This window comes from Hyla sarda, chromosome 2 (genome assembly GCF_029499605.1).
Source record: "Hyla sarda isolate aHylSar1 chromosome 2, aHylSar1.hap1, whole genome shotgun sequence".
NCBI lineage: Eukaryota > Metazoa > Chordata > Amphibia > Anura > Hylidae > Hyla > Hyla sarda.
Window position 1 is genome coordinate 442,813,008 of NC_079190.1, and position 21,144 is coordinate 442,834,151.

General features: G+C 44.8%; 1 protein-coding gene across 2 annotated transcripts in view; it reads left to right on the forward strand.

Moving 5' to 3' along the window:
* TMEM45A (transmembrane protein 45A) overlaps positions 1–13,374 on the forward strand; it is a 51,532-nt gene extending 38,158 nt beyond the window's left edge. For both annotated transcript variants that reach the window (XM_056559296.1, XM_056559297.1), the window contains exons 3-6: positions 1,794–2,006; positions 2,318–2,502; positions 8,064–8,209; positions 11,645–13,374. In XM_056559296.1, the coding sequence (XP_056415271.1) occupies positions 1,794–2,006; positions 2,318–2,502; positions 8,064–8,209; positions 11,645–11,738 (638 nt within the window). In that variant the 3' untranslated portion in view covers positions 11,739–13,374. The remainder of the gene's footprint in view (positions 1–1,793; positions 2,007–2,317; positions 2,503–8,063; positions 8,210–11,644) is intronic.
* The last annotated feature ends 7,770 nt before the right edge of the window (positions 13,375–21,144 follow it).

Consider the following 21,144-nt stretch of genomic DNA (forward strand, 5'->3'; position numbering starts at 1 on the left):
GAACTTACAGTAAATTCGATTCGTCACAAACTTCTCGGCTCGGCAGTTGATGACTTTTCCTGCATAAATTAGTTCAGCTTTCAGGTGCTCCCGTGGGCTGGAAAAGGTGGATACAGTCCTAGGAGACTCTTTCCTAGGAATGTATCCACCTTTTCCAGCCCACCGGAGCACCGGAAAGCTGAACTAATTTACGCAGGATAAGGCATCAACTGCCGAGCCGAGAAGTTCGTGACGAATCAAATTTACTGTAAGTTCGCTCATCTCTAGCTGTAACACACCCGAACTCTTGTTAACATTGTAGTTTCCTGTACTGCAATAAAATTTTTCCATTAATTACTATTAGAAACTGACATAATGGAGTTACAAACAGCAATGCAACCTGATTGTGTGTTTTCTCTCATACTGCATGGGGCCAACCTGATGCCAGTTGTTTCCAAATTCCGCTTCTGCAGAAAGAATTAACCTGTTTATTCTGTCTGTGGACTCCGCGCGGAATGCATAGCTCAGTGTTTCCCAACCCAGTCCTCAAGGAACACCAACATTCCGGGTTTTTTCAGTTACTCCATTGGAATAAGGGAAAACAGGGAAAAATTTTAATCCTGGACTGTTGGTGTGCCTTGAGGACTTGGTTGGGAAACACTGGCATAGCTGTCTATGAGAAGGCGCATTCCTGCGGGGGAGAAGGCGCATTCCTGCGGGGGAGAAGGCGCATTCCTGCGGGTGAAAAGGCGCATTCCTGCGGGTGAGAAGGCGCATTCCTGCGGGTGAGAAGGAGCATTCCTGCGGGTGAGAAGGAGCATTCCTGCGGGTGAGAAGGCGCATTCCTGCGGGTGAGAAGGAGCATTCCTGCGGGTGAGAAGGCGCATTCCTGCGGGGGAGAAGGCGCATTCCCGCGGGGGAGAAGGCGCATTCCCGCGGGTGAGAAGGTGCATTCCCGCGGGTGAGAAGGTGCATTCCCGCGGGTGAGAAGGTGCATTCCCGCGGGTGAGAAGGTGCATTTCCGCGGGTGAGAAGGTGCATTTCCGCGGGTGAGAAGGTGCATTCTTGCAGGTGAGAAGGTGCATTCCCGCAGTTCCCGGAATGTCCGCACTGAGATTTTCCGTGCCGACATTCCGAAGTGTGAACATATTCTTACACTTGCTGGAGATTTCGGGGAGCGCACACAGGTTCCTTGGATCTCTGCAGAAGAGTTTACCTCTACAGAAATCCAGCAAGCCGTTGCGACAGCGAGGGATTTATTTAGACCGGCGTTTGGGACTCCAGTCTTGATAAACCCCCTGTGTGTTTTTTGTTTTGAAGGATGAACTGAGTTCAGAATAATTCATTTAAAAACACAACAAACACACACTGAGATCTGTTTCCACTTTCTTTATATCCTACTCTTACATTACCGTGGGATGTTCGTATATAGAGATGAGCGAACTTCCAGTAATTCGATTCGTCACGAACTTCTCAACTCGACAGTTGCTGACTTTAGCCTGCATAAATTAGTTCAGCTTTCAGGTGCTCCAGTGGGCTGGAAAGTTGGATACAGCCCTAGGAGAGTCTCCAGCCACCGGAGCACCTGAAAGCTGAACTAATTTATGCAGGCTAAAGTCATCAACTGCCGAGCCGTGAAGTTCGTGACGAATCGAATTACTGGAAGTTCGCTCAGCTCTATTTGTATACAATTCTGCATTTCGTTATAATGCACAGCAGCACTGGAGAACACAATGGGACATGGGTGGGGGCTATAATGTTACTATTTTTGTCATTTCTATCAGATGTGTGAACCTCCATTGATTCTCTTTCAGGGATGTTGGCTGAACAGTTTGTACCAGATGGGCCTCATCTCAGATTGTACAACCATGAGGAGAAGCAGTGGAGCCATCTAATGAACTGGCAGCACTCCACCATGTATTTCTTCTATGGCATCTCCGGGGTGGTAGATATCATCACTCATACCACCAAGGCTGTTCCTGTAGCTATGGACAGACTGATGCTGGCGATTGCCGTCTTTGTGGAAGGTATGTTCTGCTTCTACATGGCTGTGATATTTGGTTTGATTTGTACTTAAAGGGGTACTCCGCTGCTGAGCGTTTGGGACAAACTGGAGCTGGCGCTTGGCGCTCGTGATGTCATAGCCCCGCCCCATCATGACATCATGCCCCACCCCCTCAATGCAAGTCTATGGGAGGGGGCGTGACTGCCGTCACGCCCCCTCCCATAGACTTGCATTGAAGGGGCGGGGTCACGATGGGGCTATGACGTCACAAGCTCCCGGTGCTGGCTCCAGCGTTTAGAACATCCCTTTACTGTTTCTTTGTTCTTGTTTCAGGATTCCTATTTTATTACCATGTACATGGCAGACAGGAGCTAGATATGCACGTTCACGTACTCCTCCTATTTGCAATTTTTGGGGGAGCACTGTGCACATTTTTGGAGGTCTTCTTCCGGGGAAACATTATACTTGAATTGTTCAGGTCAAGTCTGTGTATCCTACAAGGCAGCTGGTTCTGGCAGGTAGGTGAAGACCATGAGCTTCTGACATAAGCATTCCAACTATAAGCATTAATAGAAGTACTGTCGAAGTACTGTCAAACCTGTCGAAAAATAATGCTAATATATGTTACTCATTAGTCTTGTGCATGCTTTAAATGTCTTGTTTATGTGTGTAGCATTTGTATTTGGCTAACAAATCCCTTTATTCTGCTGCTCACTCATTCTGACATCCACTGCTCATGAAGGGGTGTGTCCAAGAACTGAACCCGCCCACACTCACCATGCATTCACTTCCTCCTTGCATCTGCTGTACTGTGCTGGATCTCTCCATACAGTTACTGCAGGCTGTTTTGTAACCCCCTCAGGAGTGAGCACAGAAGAGTGCTAGTCCCACCCTTACTTTCTGTACTTAGTCCCAGCCTGTGCTTCAGCTGAGACAGATTAATTGCCTGAACAGTAATGTAAGCTAATAAAATGTGATATTATTGATTTCATATGGTAAATAGCATAAATGGTGGAAAAAAGCAGATTTTATTATAGTAAATAGTATGAGATACGTCCCAGCTACCGTGTTTCCCCCAAAATAAACCCTGCCAGCGGATGGGGGGCTGTAGCAGTGTGGAGGATGGGGGGGGGGGCTGTAGCAGTGTGGAGGATGGGGGGCTGTGGGATGATGGGGGGCTGTAGCAGTGTGGAGGATGGGGGGCTGTGGGAGGATGGGGGGCTGTAGCAGTGTGGAAGATGGGGGGGGGGTGCGGCATCCTCCACACTGCTACAGCCCCCCATCCTCCACACTGCTACAGCCCCCCATCCTCCACACTGCTACAGCCCCCCATCCTCCCACAGCCCCCCATCCTCCACACTTCTACAGCCCCCCATCCTCCACACTGCTACAGCCCCCCCATCCTCCACACTTCTACAGCCCCCCATCCTCCCACAGCCCCCCATCCTCCACAATGCTACAGCCCCCCCATCCTCCACACTGCTACAGCCCCCCATCCTCCCACAGCCCCCCATCCTCCACACTGCTACAGCCCCCCCATCCTCCACACTTCTACAGCCCCCCTATCCTCCCACAGCCCCCCATCCTCCACACTGCTACAGCCCCCCATCCTCCCACAGCCCCCCATCCTCCACACTTCTACAGCCCCCCATCCTCCACACTGCTACAGCCCCCCCATCCTCCACACTTCTACAGCCCCCCATCCTCCCACAGCCCCCCATCCTCCACAATGCTACAGCCCCCCCATCCTCCACACTGCTACAGCCCCCCCATCCTCCCACAGCCCCCCATCCTCCACACTGCTACAGCCCCCCCATCCTCCACACTTCTACAGCCCCCCTATCCTCCCACAGCCCCCCATCCTCCACACTGCTACAGCCCCCCCATCCTCCACACTTCTACAGCCCCCCTATCCTCCCACAGCCCCCCATCCTCCACACCCCTGCAGCCCCCCATAAATAAGCCCTACCCTGAAAATAAGCCCTAGTGTGTTTTTTGGAACTAAAATTAATATAAGACCCGGGCTTATTTTCGGAGAAACACGGTATATGAAATGCTGCCAATAAAAACTACATGGCAGAAAAAGAGCCCTCAGAGAGCCCTGTAGAGGGAAAAATAAAAAAGTTATAGAGGTTAGAATAGGGCAATTAAAAAAAAAAAAGTTTTACTTTCTAAGAAGTAGTTGGATAGTACAAAATCTATGTAAATGTGGGTATTTTTATAATCTTATTGACAAACAGAATAAAGATAACAAGTCAGTATTATCGTCAAGAGTAATGTGTAAAAACTAAACCCCCTAAAAAAGTTGTAAAATAGCATAAACCCAGATCTGCCAATCTACTTGGGAGCAGAGGGCATTGCCACCCTCTTCCCTGGCAAATAACTCACGATGGCGAGCTGCGGGTCTCAGTGCGATCAACAACTTCCGAAATATCTGAGCAACATGTCAGAAGTTGTTTTTAATTGATTTATTAAGCCAATTTACATACATGTTTTGCAGCTTGTTAGGTTTTCAATTGCACATTTCATATTGTACAGCTCTGCTGCCCTCATGTGGTCACAATCAAATATACAGCAATCATTGGCTTTGGCTCTCAGCACTTGATGGTAGTTTTGCAGCACCTGGAGAGCTAGAGGTTTAGGAACTCTGCTCTAGATCAATATATAGTGTGGGCTTATCCTTACTTCCATGTGTACAGTTTTATATAAATTAATTTTTATTTATTTATTAGAAAATATTGCTTGTACATTTAAATGGTTTTATTCACATTTCTGTTTTGTGTTTTGATTTTGTAACGGAACTGCGTTATCATTTGTAGGCTGGGTTAACACCACGTTTTAGCCATCCGGATGCCGGACCCATGTTGCATCCTATTTATTTAAATGAGTTGGAGGAAGTCAGATTGTGACTCCGATCGGCTAATTTTTGCACCGTATCCGGTTAAGTTGCTGGACTAAAAACCATGGTATGCCATGATTTTCAGTCCGGCAATAAAACTGATATGGTGCAAAAATGAGCTCAATCTGACTCTGGCCAGCTCATTTAAATTATCTGGATGTGGTGCAGGGATATGGCAGCGGACGGTTTTTTAACTTCCCTGCCGGATCTGGCAGCCGGAGGGCTAAAACGTGGTGTGAATGCACCCATAGTCTATAAGAGTCAGTTGGTTGAATTTAGAAATTAATGTGCTATGTTCTCATCATTCACGCGTGTTTCCTTTTTTTTTACCATCCATTTATCTGCAACATTACAAAAACAAAGACAATATAGGTAATTCTTTAAAGGAAAACTGTCATCAGTGTACAGGTGTGTCGTGCAGGTGACACTGATGACAACCATACTTACCTGATCCCATTCTGTGGTCCCGTCGTCCTTCTATCATCCTTTTGTATCTTCCATTCCGGAGCCAGCTTGAGGCTTGGGCAGAGCTTCTTTCCTGACGCCATGGTTGTTTCCCCCGGCCTACTTGCAGCAGGAACCAGCAGAGGTGACATCAGGAAGCTCTGCCTGTGCGCACACCGGCCCCTAAACGGAATATACGGAGGACGATAGCAAGACAACGGAACCACTGAACAGGAACAGGTAAGTATGGTTGTCGTCATCAGTGTCATAGGAAACAATCTAGTGGCTGTTATATTAAAGATCACTCCTTTTTAGATATACCCTCTCAGAAGGGTAGAAAACATATTAGTGGGGTTGTCTTAAAGACGCTCATAATTAGTTTAATCTGACGTAAGGCTCCCTAATATAATATTCTTGTGCCATGAACACGATGTTCCCCCTTTATCCAATTTTTTTTTTTACTAGCAGATCTCTGCTGGAATTCAATTTACAGTAGCTGCTAAAATACTGCATTAATAGACAGATCGCAGTGGGTGTCACTTCTGACACCCATTGCGATCTGTCTATTAATGCAGGTACTACAGCTCCCAGCATGGAACAGAGTGTGCTCCATGTTGGGAGCAGTAGTACCTGCAGTAAAGGACATATCACAGCGGGTGTCACTCCTGACACCCGCTGCAATCCTCCTGTATAAGCTATAGAAGTGGGCGGGCGGCCACACTTCTCTTGTCCCCTGCCTTCTGTGATGTTAAGTTATCTTCACATCACAGATTCGTATATGCCGCTAAAAGCAGTGATTGGCTGACACCATCTGGTCAATCACTGCTCTCAGCGGGAAATATTTATTATATAGGAGGATCGCAACGGGTGTCAGAAGTGACACACGGGGCGATCTGTCTATTAGCACAGGTACTACTACTCCCATCATGGAACAGCCTGTTCCATGCTGGGAGCAGTAGTAGTACCTAAATAATGTAAAAATAAAGAAGCAAAAGTAAAAAAAAAAACACATACACACTTTATTAAACACAATTAAAATACATTACTAATAAAAAGTTTCTCAAAATAAATTATAAAAAAATATATTATGTTTACAATTAAATGGCCCCTTTATACATTTTTTATATTGCCAGCTACATTTTTATGTTCTTGCCCACCCACATAAATTGGTCCCTGTTCTAAAAAATATATAAATTTAGTTAAATACTATTTTTTCCTTCCTACTGTATTTTTTTTTTAATGGTGCCCTACGAAATTTAATAAAAAAAAAAAAAAAAAAAGGTATCTCCATCCCTTTTTTGGATCCCTAAAGTCCCCAAAAAAAAAAAAAACCGCCTGCAAAAACACCAAAGTTAAAACCCACGTCGCTTTTCTTGGCGTTTTTTCATTCCCATAGACTTGAAATACCACAATTTCAGTGAAAAAAAAAACGCCATAGTCTCAACATGCTGCGTTTTGAAAAAATACCAAGGAGCAGTAAAAGGCCAAAGAGGAGTGAAAAAATGCAAAAATGGATAAAAAAAAGAAAAAAGGCAAACTGAAAAACGCCAAGTGGAAAAGGCATTTTGCGTTTTTTTCTATTGACTTGCAGCTAACATCTGGCCGTAGCATTTTTTCACTGAAAAAAGTGGAAACTTAGCCTTATGGAGGAGGCGTGGGGGTTGTGACGCACTGCTCCCGGGGAGAGCCGGGGCTCTATACAGGAGATCAGGGGGCCCCAGCAGTCGGACCCCGCAATCTAAAACTTATCCCCTATCCTGAAGAAAGGGGATAACTTTTTCACCACGAGTCTTCTCCTTTAAACTGGCACTGTCACTTTAAATAACTTTTTACAAATGTCCTAGAAACATTTCAAAAGTTTTGATCACTCAGGGTGTGAGATTCAGACCCCAACTGATCCTTAGAACCAGCGGGGAGAAGCACTTGTTAAAGGGGTATCCCAGGCAAAAACTTTTTAATATATATCAACTGGCTCCAGAAAGTTAAACAGATTTGTAAATTACTTCTATTAAAAAATCTTAATCCTTTCAGTACTTATGAGTTTCTGGAGTTAAGGTTGTTCTTTTCTGTCTAAGTGCTCTCTGATGACACGTGTCTCGGGAAACGCCAAGTTTAGAAGAGGTTTGCTATGGGGATTTGCTTCTAAACTGGGCGGTTCCCGAGACAGGCGTCATCAGAGAGGACTTAGACAGAAAAGAACAACCTTAACTTCAGAAGCTCATAAGTACTGAAAGGATTAAGATTTTTTAATAGAAGTAATTTACAAATCTGTTTAACTTTCTGGAGCCAGTTGATATATATAAAAAAAGTTTTTCCTGGATAACCCCTCGCATTCCTCCCCCCGCTCTTCCATTGACGTCTATAGGAAGATCTTCCACAGCGTGTTAAAAAGAGAATTGTTCAGCTGCGCGCTTCCCCCTGCTGGTTCTGATGATCAGTAGGGGGTCTGACCCCTATCGATCAAACCTTTTCATATGTCTCTAGGACAGTGGTCTCCAAATTGTCAACCTCCAGCTGTTGCAAAACTACAACTCCCAGCATGCCCGGACAGCCGTTGGCTGTCCGGGCATGCTGGGAGTTGTAGTTTTGCAACAGCTGGAGGTCCATAGTTTGGAGACTAGACTCCAGGACATGTCACAGGTACACTTTAATGTGAATAACTTTTATTACGTATGATATTGTTCCATGATGAGTAATGAGATTAATAATAAACTTGAATTCTGAATTTCCTTTTAGATTGGATTCGTGCTGTATCCCCCCGGAGGTGGACCCGAGTGGAGCCAGAATGATCATGGTAACATCATGTTCGTTACAATGTGCTACTGTTGGCACTACGCCTTTGCACTCTTGCTTGTTGGTGTGAATTATGGCGTTGTCTCATGGTAAGTAACATTGTTACTTGTGTATTTAGATTGAGCAACAATAGACACATTTGACAGTGTATACTTAGACTGGACAGTCTATAGACGCACCCAGAGCCGTAGCTGCCATGAGGCGACAGAGGCAGTCGCCTCAGGCGCAGCTGCAACCTTTGTAAAGGGGGCGTAAACGTGTTCCCCCTTTTTTATTCTTATGTTCCCAGCAGCCGCTGCAGTGTGTGGGTCGCCTCAGCAGGCGCAACTGCGCATCCGTAAAGGAGGCACGGATGTGCTTCCCTTATTGCTTTATTACCTATCAGCCCTTTAAAAGTAGCGCAGTGGCTGCCTGGAAGGAGAGCGGGACGTCACGTTAGCGATGACGTGCGACGTGGTCCCGGCAGGCCGGTAGAGAGGAGCGCACGGGAGATGCACATGCGCCCTCCTCAGCCGAATCCTGAGCTGCTCGGTGAGTGGGGGCCCGCACATGCCATCTTTTTTAACCCAAAATCTCCCCCTGCATCATTCAGGTCCTGGTCAGCAGTCTCTAAAAAACAGGGAGTGATGTCTTTGAGGACCTTTGGTGATGTCATGATCATGTGACTTGTGGGGGCGGAGCTAAATATCCCGGAGCAGCCAGGAGAGTAGAGTGTATCTGATAAATTCTTCCTGCAATCTGCTGTTGTGCTACTGTATACACTGTACCACTGTATACAGCAGTGTTTCCTAACCTGGGTGCCTCCAGCTGTTGCAAAGCTACAACTCCCAGCACCCTGGTTGGAAGACACTGATATACAGTATATACATGTGAGCTCCAGAGCTGCACTCACTATTCTGCTGGTGGGGTCACTGTGTACAACAGTGTTTTCCAACCAGGGTGCCTCCAAGTGTTGCAAAACTACAACTCCCAGGATGCCTGGACAGCCAGAGGCTTTCCAGGCATGCTGGGAGTTGTATTTTTTCAACATCTGGTGGAACCCTGGTTGGGAAACACTGGTGTACAAACATTACATTACTTATCCTGTACTGATGCTGAGTTATATCCTGTATTATACTCCAGAGCTGCACTCACTATTCTGCTGGTGAGGTCAGCTTGGCTATTGCTGTTATTCCCACAAAAGTAATGAATGCTATTAGTTGGCCAACTCATTTAAAGGAGTACTATCATGCAGAAAAAATGTATCCCCTATACAAGTTTTAGATCTCCTGCACGGGACCCTGGCTCTCTTGGAACGGAGCGTGTTAACCCCCGCACAAAGCGGTGGCCAAAATGCCCCTTCCATGTATCTCTATGGGAGAACCTGAGATAGCCGAATGCTGTATCCCTGGATCTCCCATAAAGATAAATGGAGGACATGACGTCAAAGACATGAATGGAGGGGGCGTGATGTGACGTCACATCTCCCGTCATGGGAACCCAGCATTCTAAACATACTGTTTAGAATGCCGGGTGCTGATGGAGATTGTGGGGGGTGCCAGCGGAGGGACCCCCGCAATCAGACATCTTATCCCCTATCCTTTGCATAGGGGATAAGATGTCTGTGGGTTGAGGCAGGTTATATAATAGAAAACACTGATATTATTGTAGGCCAAAGCAGACATATGTGAGCTTCATATTCTACTGTTTACATGGAGATGTACATATCCAGGTATGAAGGGGGTCACAAATGGGGTAATTTTCTGTGCCACATTAGGGATCTGTGTTAGATGAATCCATAGTACAGCACCTATGGACTGAATACAGACTATATGGGGGAGATTTATCAAAACCTGTCCAGAGGAAAAGTTGCCCAGTTGCCCATAGCAACCAATCAGATCGGCCTTGTTAAAAATGAAAGAAGCGATCTGATTGGTTGCTATGGGCACCTGTGCAACTTTTCCTCTGGACAGGATTTGATAAATCCCCCCCCTATGTCCTTTATATGGAGCCAGAAAGTTTCTATTTTTTTCACATTTAATATAACTTGAAATTTAGACATTAAAAGATATATGAATAACTTGATAGAAGAAAAAATTTGCGGCGTGTTCTGTTGCTCAGCCAACCATGCAATGAGCCGGCCGGAGTGAAACGTTCAGTCCGGTCGGCTCATTTTTGCGCTGTATGCGCTTTTTCACCAGACCTAAAACTGTGGTCAACCACGGTTTTAGGTCCAGTTGTAAAAGCACATACAGCGCAAAAATGAGCCCAGAAAATGTGATGTGAGCCCAGCCTTAGTTTTATGCCAGGTCCAGGTCTGTTTTATGTGGACAATGACTCGCAGTCGGCAAATGTTAAAAGAATACTTAAAGAGGTTCTCCGGTGCTTAAACATCTTATCCCCTATCCAAAGAATAGGTGATAAGATGCCTGATCGCGGGAGTCCCGCCGCTGGGGACCCCCGGGATCATGCACGCGGTACCCCGTTTGTAATCAGTCCCCGGAGCGTGTTCGCTCCGGGTCTGATTACGGGCGACTACAGGGCGGGCGGCGTGTGACGTCACGCCTGCGCTGGCTTGTAATGTCACGCGCCGCCCCGCAATGCAAGCCTACGGGAGGGGGCGTGATAGCTATCACGCCCCCTCCCGTAGGCTTGCATTGAGGGGCGGAGCGTGACATCACATGCCGCCCGCCCTGTAGTCGCCGGTAATCAGTCCCGGAGCCATTACAAACGGGGTGCCGCATGCATGATCCCAGGGGTCCTCATCGGCGGGACTCCCGCGATCTGGCATCTTATCCCCTATCCTTTGGATAAGGGATAAGATGTTTAAGCACCGGAGAACCCCTTTAAAGAAATCCAGAGAGTAGTGGACCGGCACTTGCACTGATGAAGGAGGTTAACTTTTCACAGCTGCTGATAGACCTCTATGAACCTTGCCTTTAACATGGAAACCGTTGTTCATAGTCCCAATATAATGCAGTATAAATAATGCAATAGAAGAAAAGAAGACTGCACTCACCATCCAGTAAAACTTCTTTACTGTAAGTGATTAGGCATATGTACAACGTGCAAGGCAAACATTAAAGAGTAGGAGGCAGAGGTGATGATGGGACAGTACTGTTTCGCATGCTTAGCGTGCTTCCACGAGCCGACACCTCTGGTGTCGGCTCGTGGAAGCACGCTAAGCGTGCGAAACAGTACTGTCCCGTCATCACCTCTGCCTCCTACTCTTTAATGTTTGCCTTGCACGTTGTACATATGCCTAATCACTTACAGTAAAGAAGTTTCACTGGATGGTGAGTGCAGTCTTCTTTTCTTCTATTGCGTTATTTAAAAGAATACTTGTTTCTAGGTCTGTAGACAACCTGGGTAAGTATAAAAAAAATGCAGTAGCCCATAAAATTCTATATTCTGGCACCTCACTGCTTTATCTGTGCCATCTCATAACTTTACTGACTGTCTGTACTTGGTTTTAGTCTCCCGATGGTTGTATTTGTCACTGTTGTGTTTTCTGGTATATTCGCTGATCTCTTCATTCTTTCCAGGGTGGTTAATACCAAGCTGAAATCTGCCCAGTCTATGGAGATGGAATTACTCAAGTCACAGCAGAGAGATCAAGACTCTGAGGATGATATATAGGAAATTCTGCTGCTAGTCCTAAGAAGCCTTATTATGTACTGTATAACACTATAGATTTACATGTAACACTTTGTATAAAGTGGCCAATTATGTATTGTTTACCTTCAAAACCCACCAAGACCTGTCCATACTATCACCAGCCATCGGTATATTTATTCCCTATTATTGTATATTTGTCACTCTAAATGGTTTCGGGTCATTCGAGCACATGTACATGGATGTATTATAGGTCTGTTTGTATGGAGCCATTGTAGGGTTTCCATAAAGGTGTATAGGGCCTTTACTGTGCCTCCATAGACATAAGGAGGATTTTTTTTTGTCATACGTACAGGATCTGCTGCTTATTTTGTGTAGCTGATTTTGCTACCCATTACAGAGTGTTAGGCTAGTCTATTGTGCGCCTAATTTATCAAAAGACGCACGGCTCTTGATAAATTCTGCGCACGGACTTTGGGATCTATGCTTTAGACTGTATTTAAACCTGGTCTGACATTTCGGCGTACTTTCAACCGATGCGACTTGTCGCAGAAAAGTCGCTTTTGATAAATTCAGCACCAATGCATTTTCCAATGCATTTCCGTCTAAAATAGACTAGCATGCATCATGTTCTAAAAATCCTCTAGAGCAAAAGTCGCACAAAAGTCGCACATATTTAGACAGGAAAAAACAGTCTAAATCCTTTGATAAATATCCCCCATTGACTTCAGTGGCTAGCAAAATGAGCTGCAGAAAATATGCAGCAGATCCTGTACGTGTGAGCGTACCCTTATAGTAGTATATAAAAAGACAAATCCGTTGACAAATTTGATGTTGCACACCACAGTTCTTTGGTGCGATGCATACTTTGCAACAAATCTAACAACCCACATGCAACACTGAACTTTGTCTGAAAATGTCTGAAAATATGAAAAAAAAAATTTCTTGGGAAATTCCAAAAGAGGCAAGAAAACCAGTACAGAATATCAGACCATAAAGTGTTAAAGTAACGTTTCTACAGCTTGGAAATGACGTACCATTCAGTGTGAAACATACATTAATAGGGGAGCAAATACTTGTTTATATTTAGGCCTTGTTTGATTGTCAGATTTGGTTAGTTTTTAGCATTTATATTTTGAAGCCACATTCAGCAGTGGTTGTTAAGAAGAGAGAACACAAAATGTTTTTCAATATGTTAAAGAGACACTCTCGATTTTGGTATCAAAATAATGATGCAGAATACTGACCAAATCTGCAATGTGTGAACAAGTATTAAGCTGGTTGTACACAGCCATAATATGGGGTCTTTGCCTCAATTCATGGAAATCTCCCTCACCATATCGTGTTTAGTTTTAAATTTATTTAAAATTTATTATTGTTCTTATATAAACTGGACCTGAATGATCTAGTGAATTTTAATCAAAAATCATCATCTCAAACATTCCACAAGATAGCTATGTGTTAGCATTTGCAGTAGTTATCATTGTGTCTTATATACAGACGTGGACCCTTCCGTTAAAGACAGGAAAACCCACAATGCTCCTTGAAATAAATGTAACAATTAAAGGAAAACTATCAGCAAAGTCGCCCACAGTAACCAGTGCTACTGGCTGGTAGTGCGGGTGACGCTGATTAAAATGATACTAACTTTGCCCGGATCCGTTGCTTTGTTTGGCCATTATCTTAGTTTTTGTGAATATGGTAATGAGGAAAAAGTGGCACGGGCGGGGTTATGAGCTTGCCTTCGGGATTGCCCTTCCTCAGCTTCATCCCCTCCTCCCCTCTCTGCAAACCCCTCTTCAGCGCTGGACTGAAGCTGCGCCGAGGCCCCTTCTGGGTGTACCCAGGAAGCGGCACATGCGTAGAAGACAGCTTTGCAGAGCGGGGAGGAGGGGGAGAAGTGGAGGGAGGAAATTAATATTCATTAGCCGGGGCAACGTCACAGTGTCCGAAGGCAATCTCGCAACCCTGCCCGTGCCACTTGTTACTTATTACCATATTCACAAAAACTAAGATAACGGCCGAACAAAGAGACGGATCTGGGAAAGGTTAGCATCATTTTAATCAGCGTCACCAGTATTATTAGCCAATACCAGTTAGTGCGGGTGACTGCTGACAGTTTTCCTTTAGGGTAGGTTCACAAGTAACGTATCCGCAGCGTATTTTACGCTGCAGATCCAGCAGTGACCCTACCCATTCCTCATAAGATCCTACTCCAGATAGCTCAGGAGTGATGGTGGCTTCTCCAGACTGCAGTTATCTTGGCCCTCTCCTCATAAGATCCTACTCCAGATATCTCAGGAGTGATGGTGTCTTCTCCAGACTGCAGTTATCTTGGCCCTCTCCTCATAAGATCCTACTCCAGATGTCTCAGGTGTGATGGTGTCTTCTCCAGACTGCATGTATCTTGGCCCTCTCCTCATAAGATCCTGCTCCAGATGTCTCAGGTGTGAAGGTGTCTTCTCCAGACTGCATGTATCTTGGCCCTCTCCTCATAAGATCCTGCTCCAGATATCTGAGGTGTGATGGTGTCTTCTCCAGACTGCAGGTATCTTGGCCCTCTCCTCATAAGATCCTGCTCCAGATGTCTCAGGTGTGAAGGTGTCTTCTCCAGACTGCAGGTATCTTGGCCCTCTCCTCATAAGATCCTGCTCCAGATATCTGAGGTGTGATGGTGTCTTCTCCAGACTGTAGGTATCTTGGCCCACTCCTCATAAGATCCTACTCCAGATATCTCAGGTGTGATGGTGTCTTCTCCAGACTCCAGGTATCTTGGCCCTCTCTTCATAAGATCCTGCTCAAGCTGTCTCAGGTGTGAAGGTGTCTTCTCCAGACTGCAGGTATCTTGGCCCTCTCCTGATAAGATCCTGCTCCAGATGTCTCAGGTGTGAAGGTGTCTTCTCCAGACTGCAGGTATCTTGGCCCTCTCCTCATAAGATCCTACTCCAGATAGCTCAGGTGTGATGGTGTCTTCTCCAGACTGCAGGTATCTTGGCCCACTCCTCAGAAGATCCTGCTCCAGCTGTCTCAGGAGTGATGGTGTCTTCTCCAGACTGCAGGTATCTTGGCCCACTCCTCATAAGATCCTGCTCCAGATATCTGAGGTGTGATGGTGTCTTCTCCAGACTGCAGGTATCTTGGCCCACTCCTCAGAAGATCCTGCTCCAGCTATCTCAGGTGTGAAGGTGTCTTCTCCAGACTGCAGGTATCTTGGCCCTCTCCTCATAAGATCCTGCTCCAGCTGTCTCAGGTGTGATGGTGTCTTCTCCAGACTGCAGGTATCTTGGCCCACTCCTCAGAAGATCCTGCTCCAGCTATCTCAGGTGTGAAGGTGTCTTCTCCAGACTGCAGGTATCTTGGCCCTCTCCTCATAAGATCCTGCTCCAGCTGTCTCAGGTGTGATGGTGTCTTCTCCAGACTCCAGGTATCTTGGCCCTCTCTTCATAAGATCCTGCTCAAGCTGTCTCAGGTGTGAAGGTGTCTTCTCCAGACTGCAGGTATCTTGGCCCTCTCCTGATAAGATCCTGCTCCAGATGTCTCAGGTGTGAAGGTGTCTTCTCCAGACTGCAGGTATCTTGGCCCTCTCCTCATAAGATCCTACTCCAGATAGCTCAGGTGTGATGGTGTCTTCTCCAGACTGCAGGTATCTTGGCCCACTCCTCAGAAGATCCTGCTCCAGCTGTCTCAGGAGTGATGGTGTCTTCTCCAGACTGCAGGTATCTTGGCCCACTCCTCATAAGATCCTGCTCCAGATATCTGAGGTGTGATGGTGTCTTCTCCAGACTGCAGGTATCTTGGCCCACTCCTCAGAAGATCCTGCTCCAGCTATCTCAGGTGTGAAGGTGTCTTCTCCAGACTGCAGGTATCTTGGCCCTCTCCTCATAAGATCCTGCTCCAGCTGTCTCAGGTGTGATGGTGTCTTCTCCAGACTGCAGGTATCTTGGCCCACTCCTCAGAAGATCCTGCTCCAGCTATCTCAGGTGTGAAGGTGTCTTCTCCAGACTGCAGGTATCTTGGCCCTCTCCTCATAAGATCCTGCTCCAGCTGTCTCAGGTGTGATGGTGTCTTCTCCAGACTGCAGGTATCTTGGCCCACTCCTCATAAGATCCTGCTCCAGATATCTGAGGTGTGATGGTGTCTTCTCCAGACTGCAGGTATCTTGGCCCTCTCCTCATAAGATCCTGCTCCAGCTGTCTCAGGTGTGAAGGTGTCTTCTCCAGATTGCAGGTATCATGGCCCTCTCCTCATAAGATCCTATTCCAGATATCTCAGGTGTGAAGGTGTCTTCTCCAGACTGCAGGTATCTTGGCCATCTCCTCATAAGATCCTGCTCCAGATGTCTCAGGTGTGATGGTGTCTTCTCCAGACGACAGGCTTCAGCTCCTTCCATAGATGTTCACTAGGATTCAGATCAGGTCTCATAGAAGCCACTTCAGAATAGTCCAATGTTTTGCCATTCTTAGGTGTTTTTAGCTGTGTATTTTCGGGTCATTATCCTGTCAGAGGACCTATGACCTGTGACTAAGACCAAGCTTTCTTTGTATACGTCATTGTTGAGTATATGAACATAGAGCTCGTGTGACTTGCCAAAAAAGCTCCAGTTTTGTCTCATCTGTATAAAGGACATTCTCCCAGAAGCTTTGTGACTTGTCACATTTGCATCATAATTTTCAGTACACTTTATTCATTTTTCCTTTTTTCAGCTTTAAAGGGGTATTCCAGGCAAAACCTTTTTTATATATATCAACTGGCTCCAGAAAGTTAAACAGATTTGTAAGTTACTTCTATTAAAAAATCTTAATCCTTCCAATAGTTATTAGCTTCTGAAGTTTTCTGTCTAACTGCTCAATGATGATGTCACGTCCCAGGAGCTGTGCATGATGGGAGAATATCCCCATAGGAACTGCACAGCTCCCGGGACGTGAGTCATCAGAGAGCAGTTAGACAGAAAACAACAACTCAACTTCAGAAGCTAATAACTATTGGAAGGATTAAGATTTTTTAATAGAAGTAATTTACAAATCTGTTTAACTTTCCGGAGCCAGTTGATCTATAAAAACAAGTTTTGGCCTGGAATACCCCTTTAAATCATTTTAGGCAGCATTGTGGGTTTTTCTGTTTTTAACGTGGGCAACTATTTCATCCACGTCTGTATATAAGTGCTGTATGTTGTAGAATTAGTAGCTCAGTGAAATATTTCTGCTTTAGAAAAGGGAAGATTTGAGATCTTACCAGATACAAGCTGTGTACGGCACTGTACCATATTTTTCTTACACACATAGATAAGCATAACGTTGGAGAGTTGGGGACTTTTTAATTTATTTTTTATTGATTTATGGATTTTGTTAATAAAAAAAAAAAATCTGAAATTTTCCATCCCTGAATGTCTTCAGGATCTTATACCAATACATAGGCGGAGGGGGTAGCAGTAATCCCAATGGGCTATATCACATAGTCTGGTCCTTTATTTATCTGCCTGTATAACTAAGCAGTAGTCTGGATGCAATTGGTTATTTTCACTCAATAATATATTATTAATGGAACATACTAGGATTGTGTTATACTCGGTGCAGGGCCCCATGTACGACAAAGAGATTCATTCCAAAGATAGAAGTCATGCACTTGCCCTTGTGGCCCTGTACAAGATATAATGCAGTATATTCGTAGTGTTCTGTTTTCTTATGTAAATACAAAGTTTCTATTTTTTATTGTGCAATTGTGTAAAGATTTGCTACTATATATCCTAATAATGGACCGATGTTAGTGTTGGTAATGTCATTGTTTACTCGTACCCTACACAAAGCTTGTACATATCCCCATGTTGTATTCATACTGCACATGGCACATTTCCTGGAAAACTATTAATGTGGATCTGTTTGTATGAATCTGTTTTAGCTATTAAAAGAAATAATGTTTATTTCAAGAACTTCTCTCAGGAAATGTATCTCTTTGTTTAATTGTCTTTCCCAAATTGTTTCATATTATCAATAAAAGAGTGTGCAATATGAGGAGGAGTCATTGTGAAAGTCTGTGTGAATTAGTTTGAACTAGTTTTCTGCCAAAGCTATCCTAGTATTATACCGTATCTCTTCTTGGCTTGGTTGATAGATGTCTACCTGTACACAAAGTCGGCCAGTTCGGAGCTGGCGTACATTTCAACATTTCAGCAGCTGTAAATTGTAGTGAATCCAGCACATGAGGCGGCCATGACCCCTTCACACAAAACCATGCCCCTCCTCCTGTGTGGAGCCCCACCATCCATGGTGAGTCTGGCACAGATTGGGCAGAAAGCCACAAATTTTTGCACAAACCACGTGCCACTTTTTCCTGATCTGTACCTGATTCAAACTTTAAAAGACAACTGTAGTGGAACACTTTTATATCTTCCCGTGCCCGGGCCTCAAAAACAAACAAAATAAACTCATACATACCCTCCTACAAGCCCCCGTTGGTCCGGCAGAGGCCTCACGGTCCAGCAGGGGACGCCGCAGAGCCGTCGGCGTATCACCGGCCACAGCGATGTCCCGCCCCGTCCAGTGATGGGCTGAGCGCACTGTCATGTAAGGAGCTCTGGTCAGCTTCTTACATGATAGTGGGCTCAGCCTATCACAGGCCGAGGCGGGACATCGCTGTGGCCGGTGATACGCCGACGGCTCTGCGGCGTCCCCTGCCGGACCGTGAGGCCTCTGCCGGACCAACGGGGCTCGTAGGAAAGTATGTATATGTTTATTTTGTTTGTTTTTGAGGCCCGGGCATGGGAAGATATAAAAGTGTTCCACTACAGTTGTCCTTTAACAAATCCGCACCAAGTGAGTGGTTTTCCCAGTGGCTGCACAAAATGTATTATGTTGCACACAACACTTCATAAGTTAAACCCTTGCCGCAAATGGACATTCAATAACGTCCATCTGCGGCTCCCGAGGTATGACGTGCACTCAGCAGGTGAGAGCGCATCATACCCGGTGGGTCCCGGTTGCTATGAGCAACCAAAACCCACGACTAATGCTGGACATCGCCGAGCGGGCTGATGTCCGGCATTAACCCTTTAGACACGGCAATCAAACTTGATCTCCGCGTCTAAAACGAAAGTAAACATTGCCAGTTAGCTCAGTGGTGCTATTCTGCGCCCCGCATAGCTTACAGGATACGAGGAGGATCCCTACCTGCCTCCTCGCTGTCCGATCACCGAATGACTGCCTGAGATCCATGCAGGAGCAGTCAAGCGGCAGAAACACTGATCAATGTTCTATGGCATAGCATTGAACAGTATGAAAGATCAATGTAATGCATGTCTTTTGCTATAACATTGCAAAAGAAAGTGAAAAAAAAAAAAAAAGTAATTAACCCCTTAAGGACACACACAAGTTTATTTTTACGTTTTCGTTTTTTCCTCCTCGCCTTCAAAAAATCATAACTTTAATATTTTCATCCACAGACTAGTATGAGGGCTTGTTTTTTGCGCAACCAGTTTTCCTTTGTAATGCCATCACTCACTTTACCATAAAATGTATGGCGCAACCCAAAAAAATACTATTTGTGTGAGGAAATTAAAAAGAAAACCGCAATTTTGCAAGTTTTGGAAGGTTTTGTTTTCATGCTGTACAATTTATGGTAAAAATGACGTGTTCTTTATTCTTTGGGTCCATACAATTAAAATGATATCCATGATTACATACTTTTCTATTACTGTTGCGCTTAAAAAAAATCGCAAACTGTTTAACTAAATTGGTAGGTTTAAAATCCCCCTATTTTGAAGACCTATAACTTTTTTTTAAGTGGCGGTATGAGGGCTCATTTTTTGCACCGTGATCTGTACATATTATTGATACCATATTTGCTTATATAAAACTTTTAATACATTTTTTATACATTTTTTTGGGAACAAAATGTTTTTTACGTTCACACCGTTCACCGTACGGTATCATTAATATTTTATTTTAATAGTTCAGTTATTAATGCACGCGGCGATACCAAATATGTATCTTTTTGGGGGTGAAATAGGGAAAATGGGATAATTTACGTTTTTATTGGGGGAGGGGTTTTTCACATTTCTTTTCCTTTTTTTACTTTTATTTTTACACTTTACACTTCATTCGATTGCTAATACTGTGCAGTGCTATGCATAGGACATAGCACTGATCAGTATCATCGGTCATCTTCTGCTCTGGTCTGCTCGATTGCAGACCATAGCAGAAGACCCATGGAAGACAGCGGAAGCAGGTGAGGGGACCTCCGTCTGCCGTTCTGGATGATCGGATCGCCGCGGCAGCGCTGCGGGCGATCCGATCATCCATTTTAGTGACCGCAATGCTGCAGATGCCGTGATCTGTATTGATCACGGCATCTGAGAGGTTAATGGCGGACATCTGTGCGATCGCGGATGTCCGCCATTACCGGCGAATCCCTGGCTGCTATCAGCAGCCGGGACCTGCCGCTCATGACCCGAGCATCGCTCCCATGCTTGCGGTTATGTACAGGACGTAAATGTACGTGCTGGTGCGTTAAGCAACACCTCACCAGGATGTACATTTATGTCTGGTGTCGTTAAGGGGTTAAAGATCATTTAACCCCTCCCCTAATAAAAGTTTGACTCACCCCCCTTTTCCCATAAAAAAAAAAACGAACTAAAAATAAGAATGTGATATCGCCACGTACGTAAATGTCCGGACTATAAAATATATAGTTAATTTAACCGGACGGTCAATGGCGTACGCGCAAAAAAATTCCAAAGTCCAAAATAGCGTATTTTTGGTCACTTTTTATATAATTAAAAAGTGATCAAAAAGTCTGATCAATATAAAAATGGTACCACTAAAAACTTCAGATTACGGTGCAAAAAATACGCCCTCATACCGCCCAGTACGCGAAAAAAAAAAAATTATAGGGGTCAGAAGATGACAATTTTAAACATAAATTTTCGTGCATGTAGTTATGATTTTTTCCAGAAGTACGACAAAATCAAACCTATATATGTAGGGTATCATTTTAATCATATGGACCTACAGAAAAAAGACAAGGTGTCATTTTTACTGAAAAATGTACTGCGTAGAAACGGAAACCCCTAGAATTTACAAAATGGCGTTTTTTCTTCAATGATGTCATTACAAAGTAGAATTGGAGGCGCAAAAATTAAGCCATTATATGGATTTTTAGGTGCAAAATTGAAAGGGTTATGATTTTTAAAAGGTAAGGAGGAAAAAACTAAAGTGCAAAAAAGGAAAAACGCTTGCCCCTTAAGGGGTTAAACATTTTCAAATTCAGCTTTCAGCAGCCCCTATAGAAATTGAATGAGAGATGCCATCCAGGCGCGGTGCGCTTTATTTATTCCAGGGATTTTATGATCATTTTATCAGAATCGGTGGCTGGCCTGGTGGTCAAACCCCCACTGATCAGCTTGTTATCCATAGATGGGAAACAGGGAGAAAAAGGG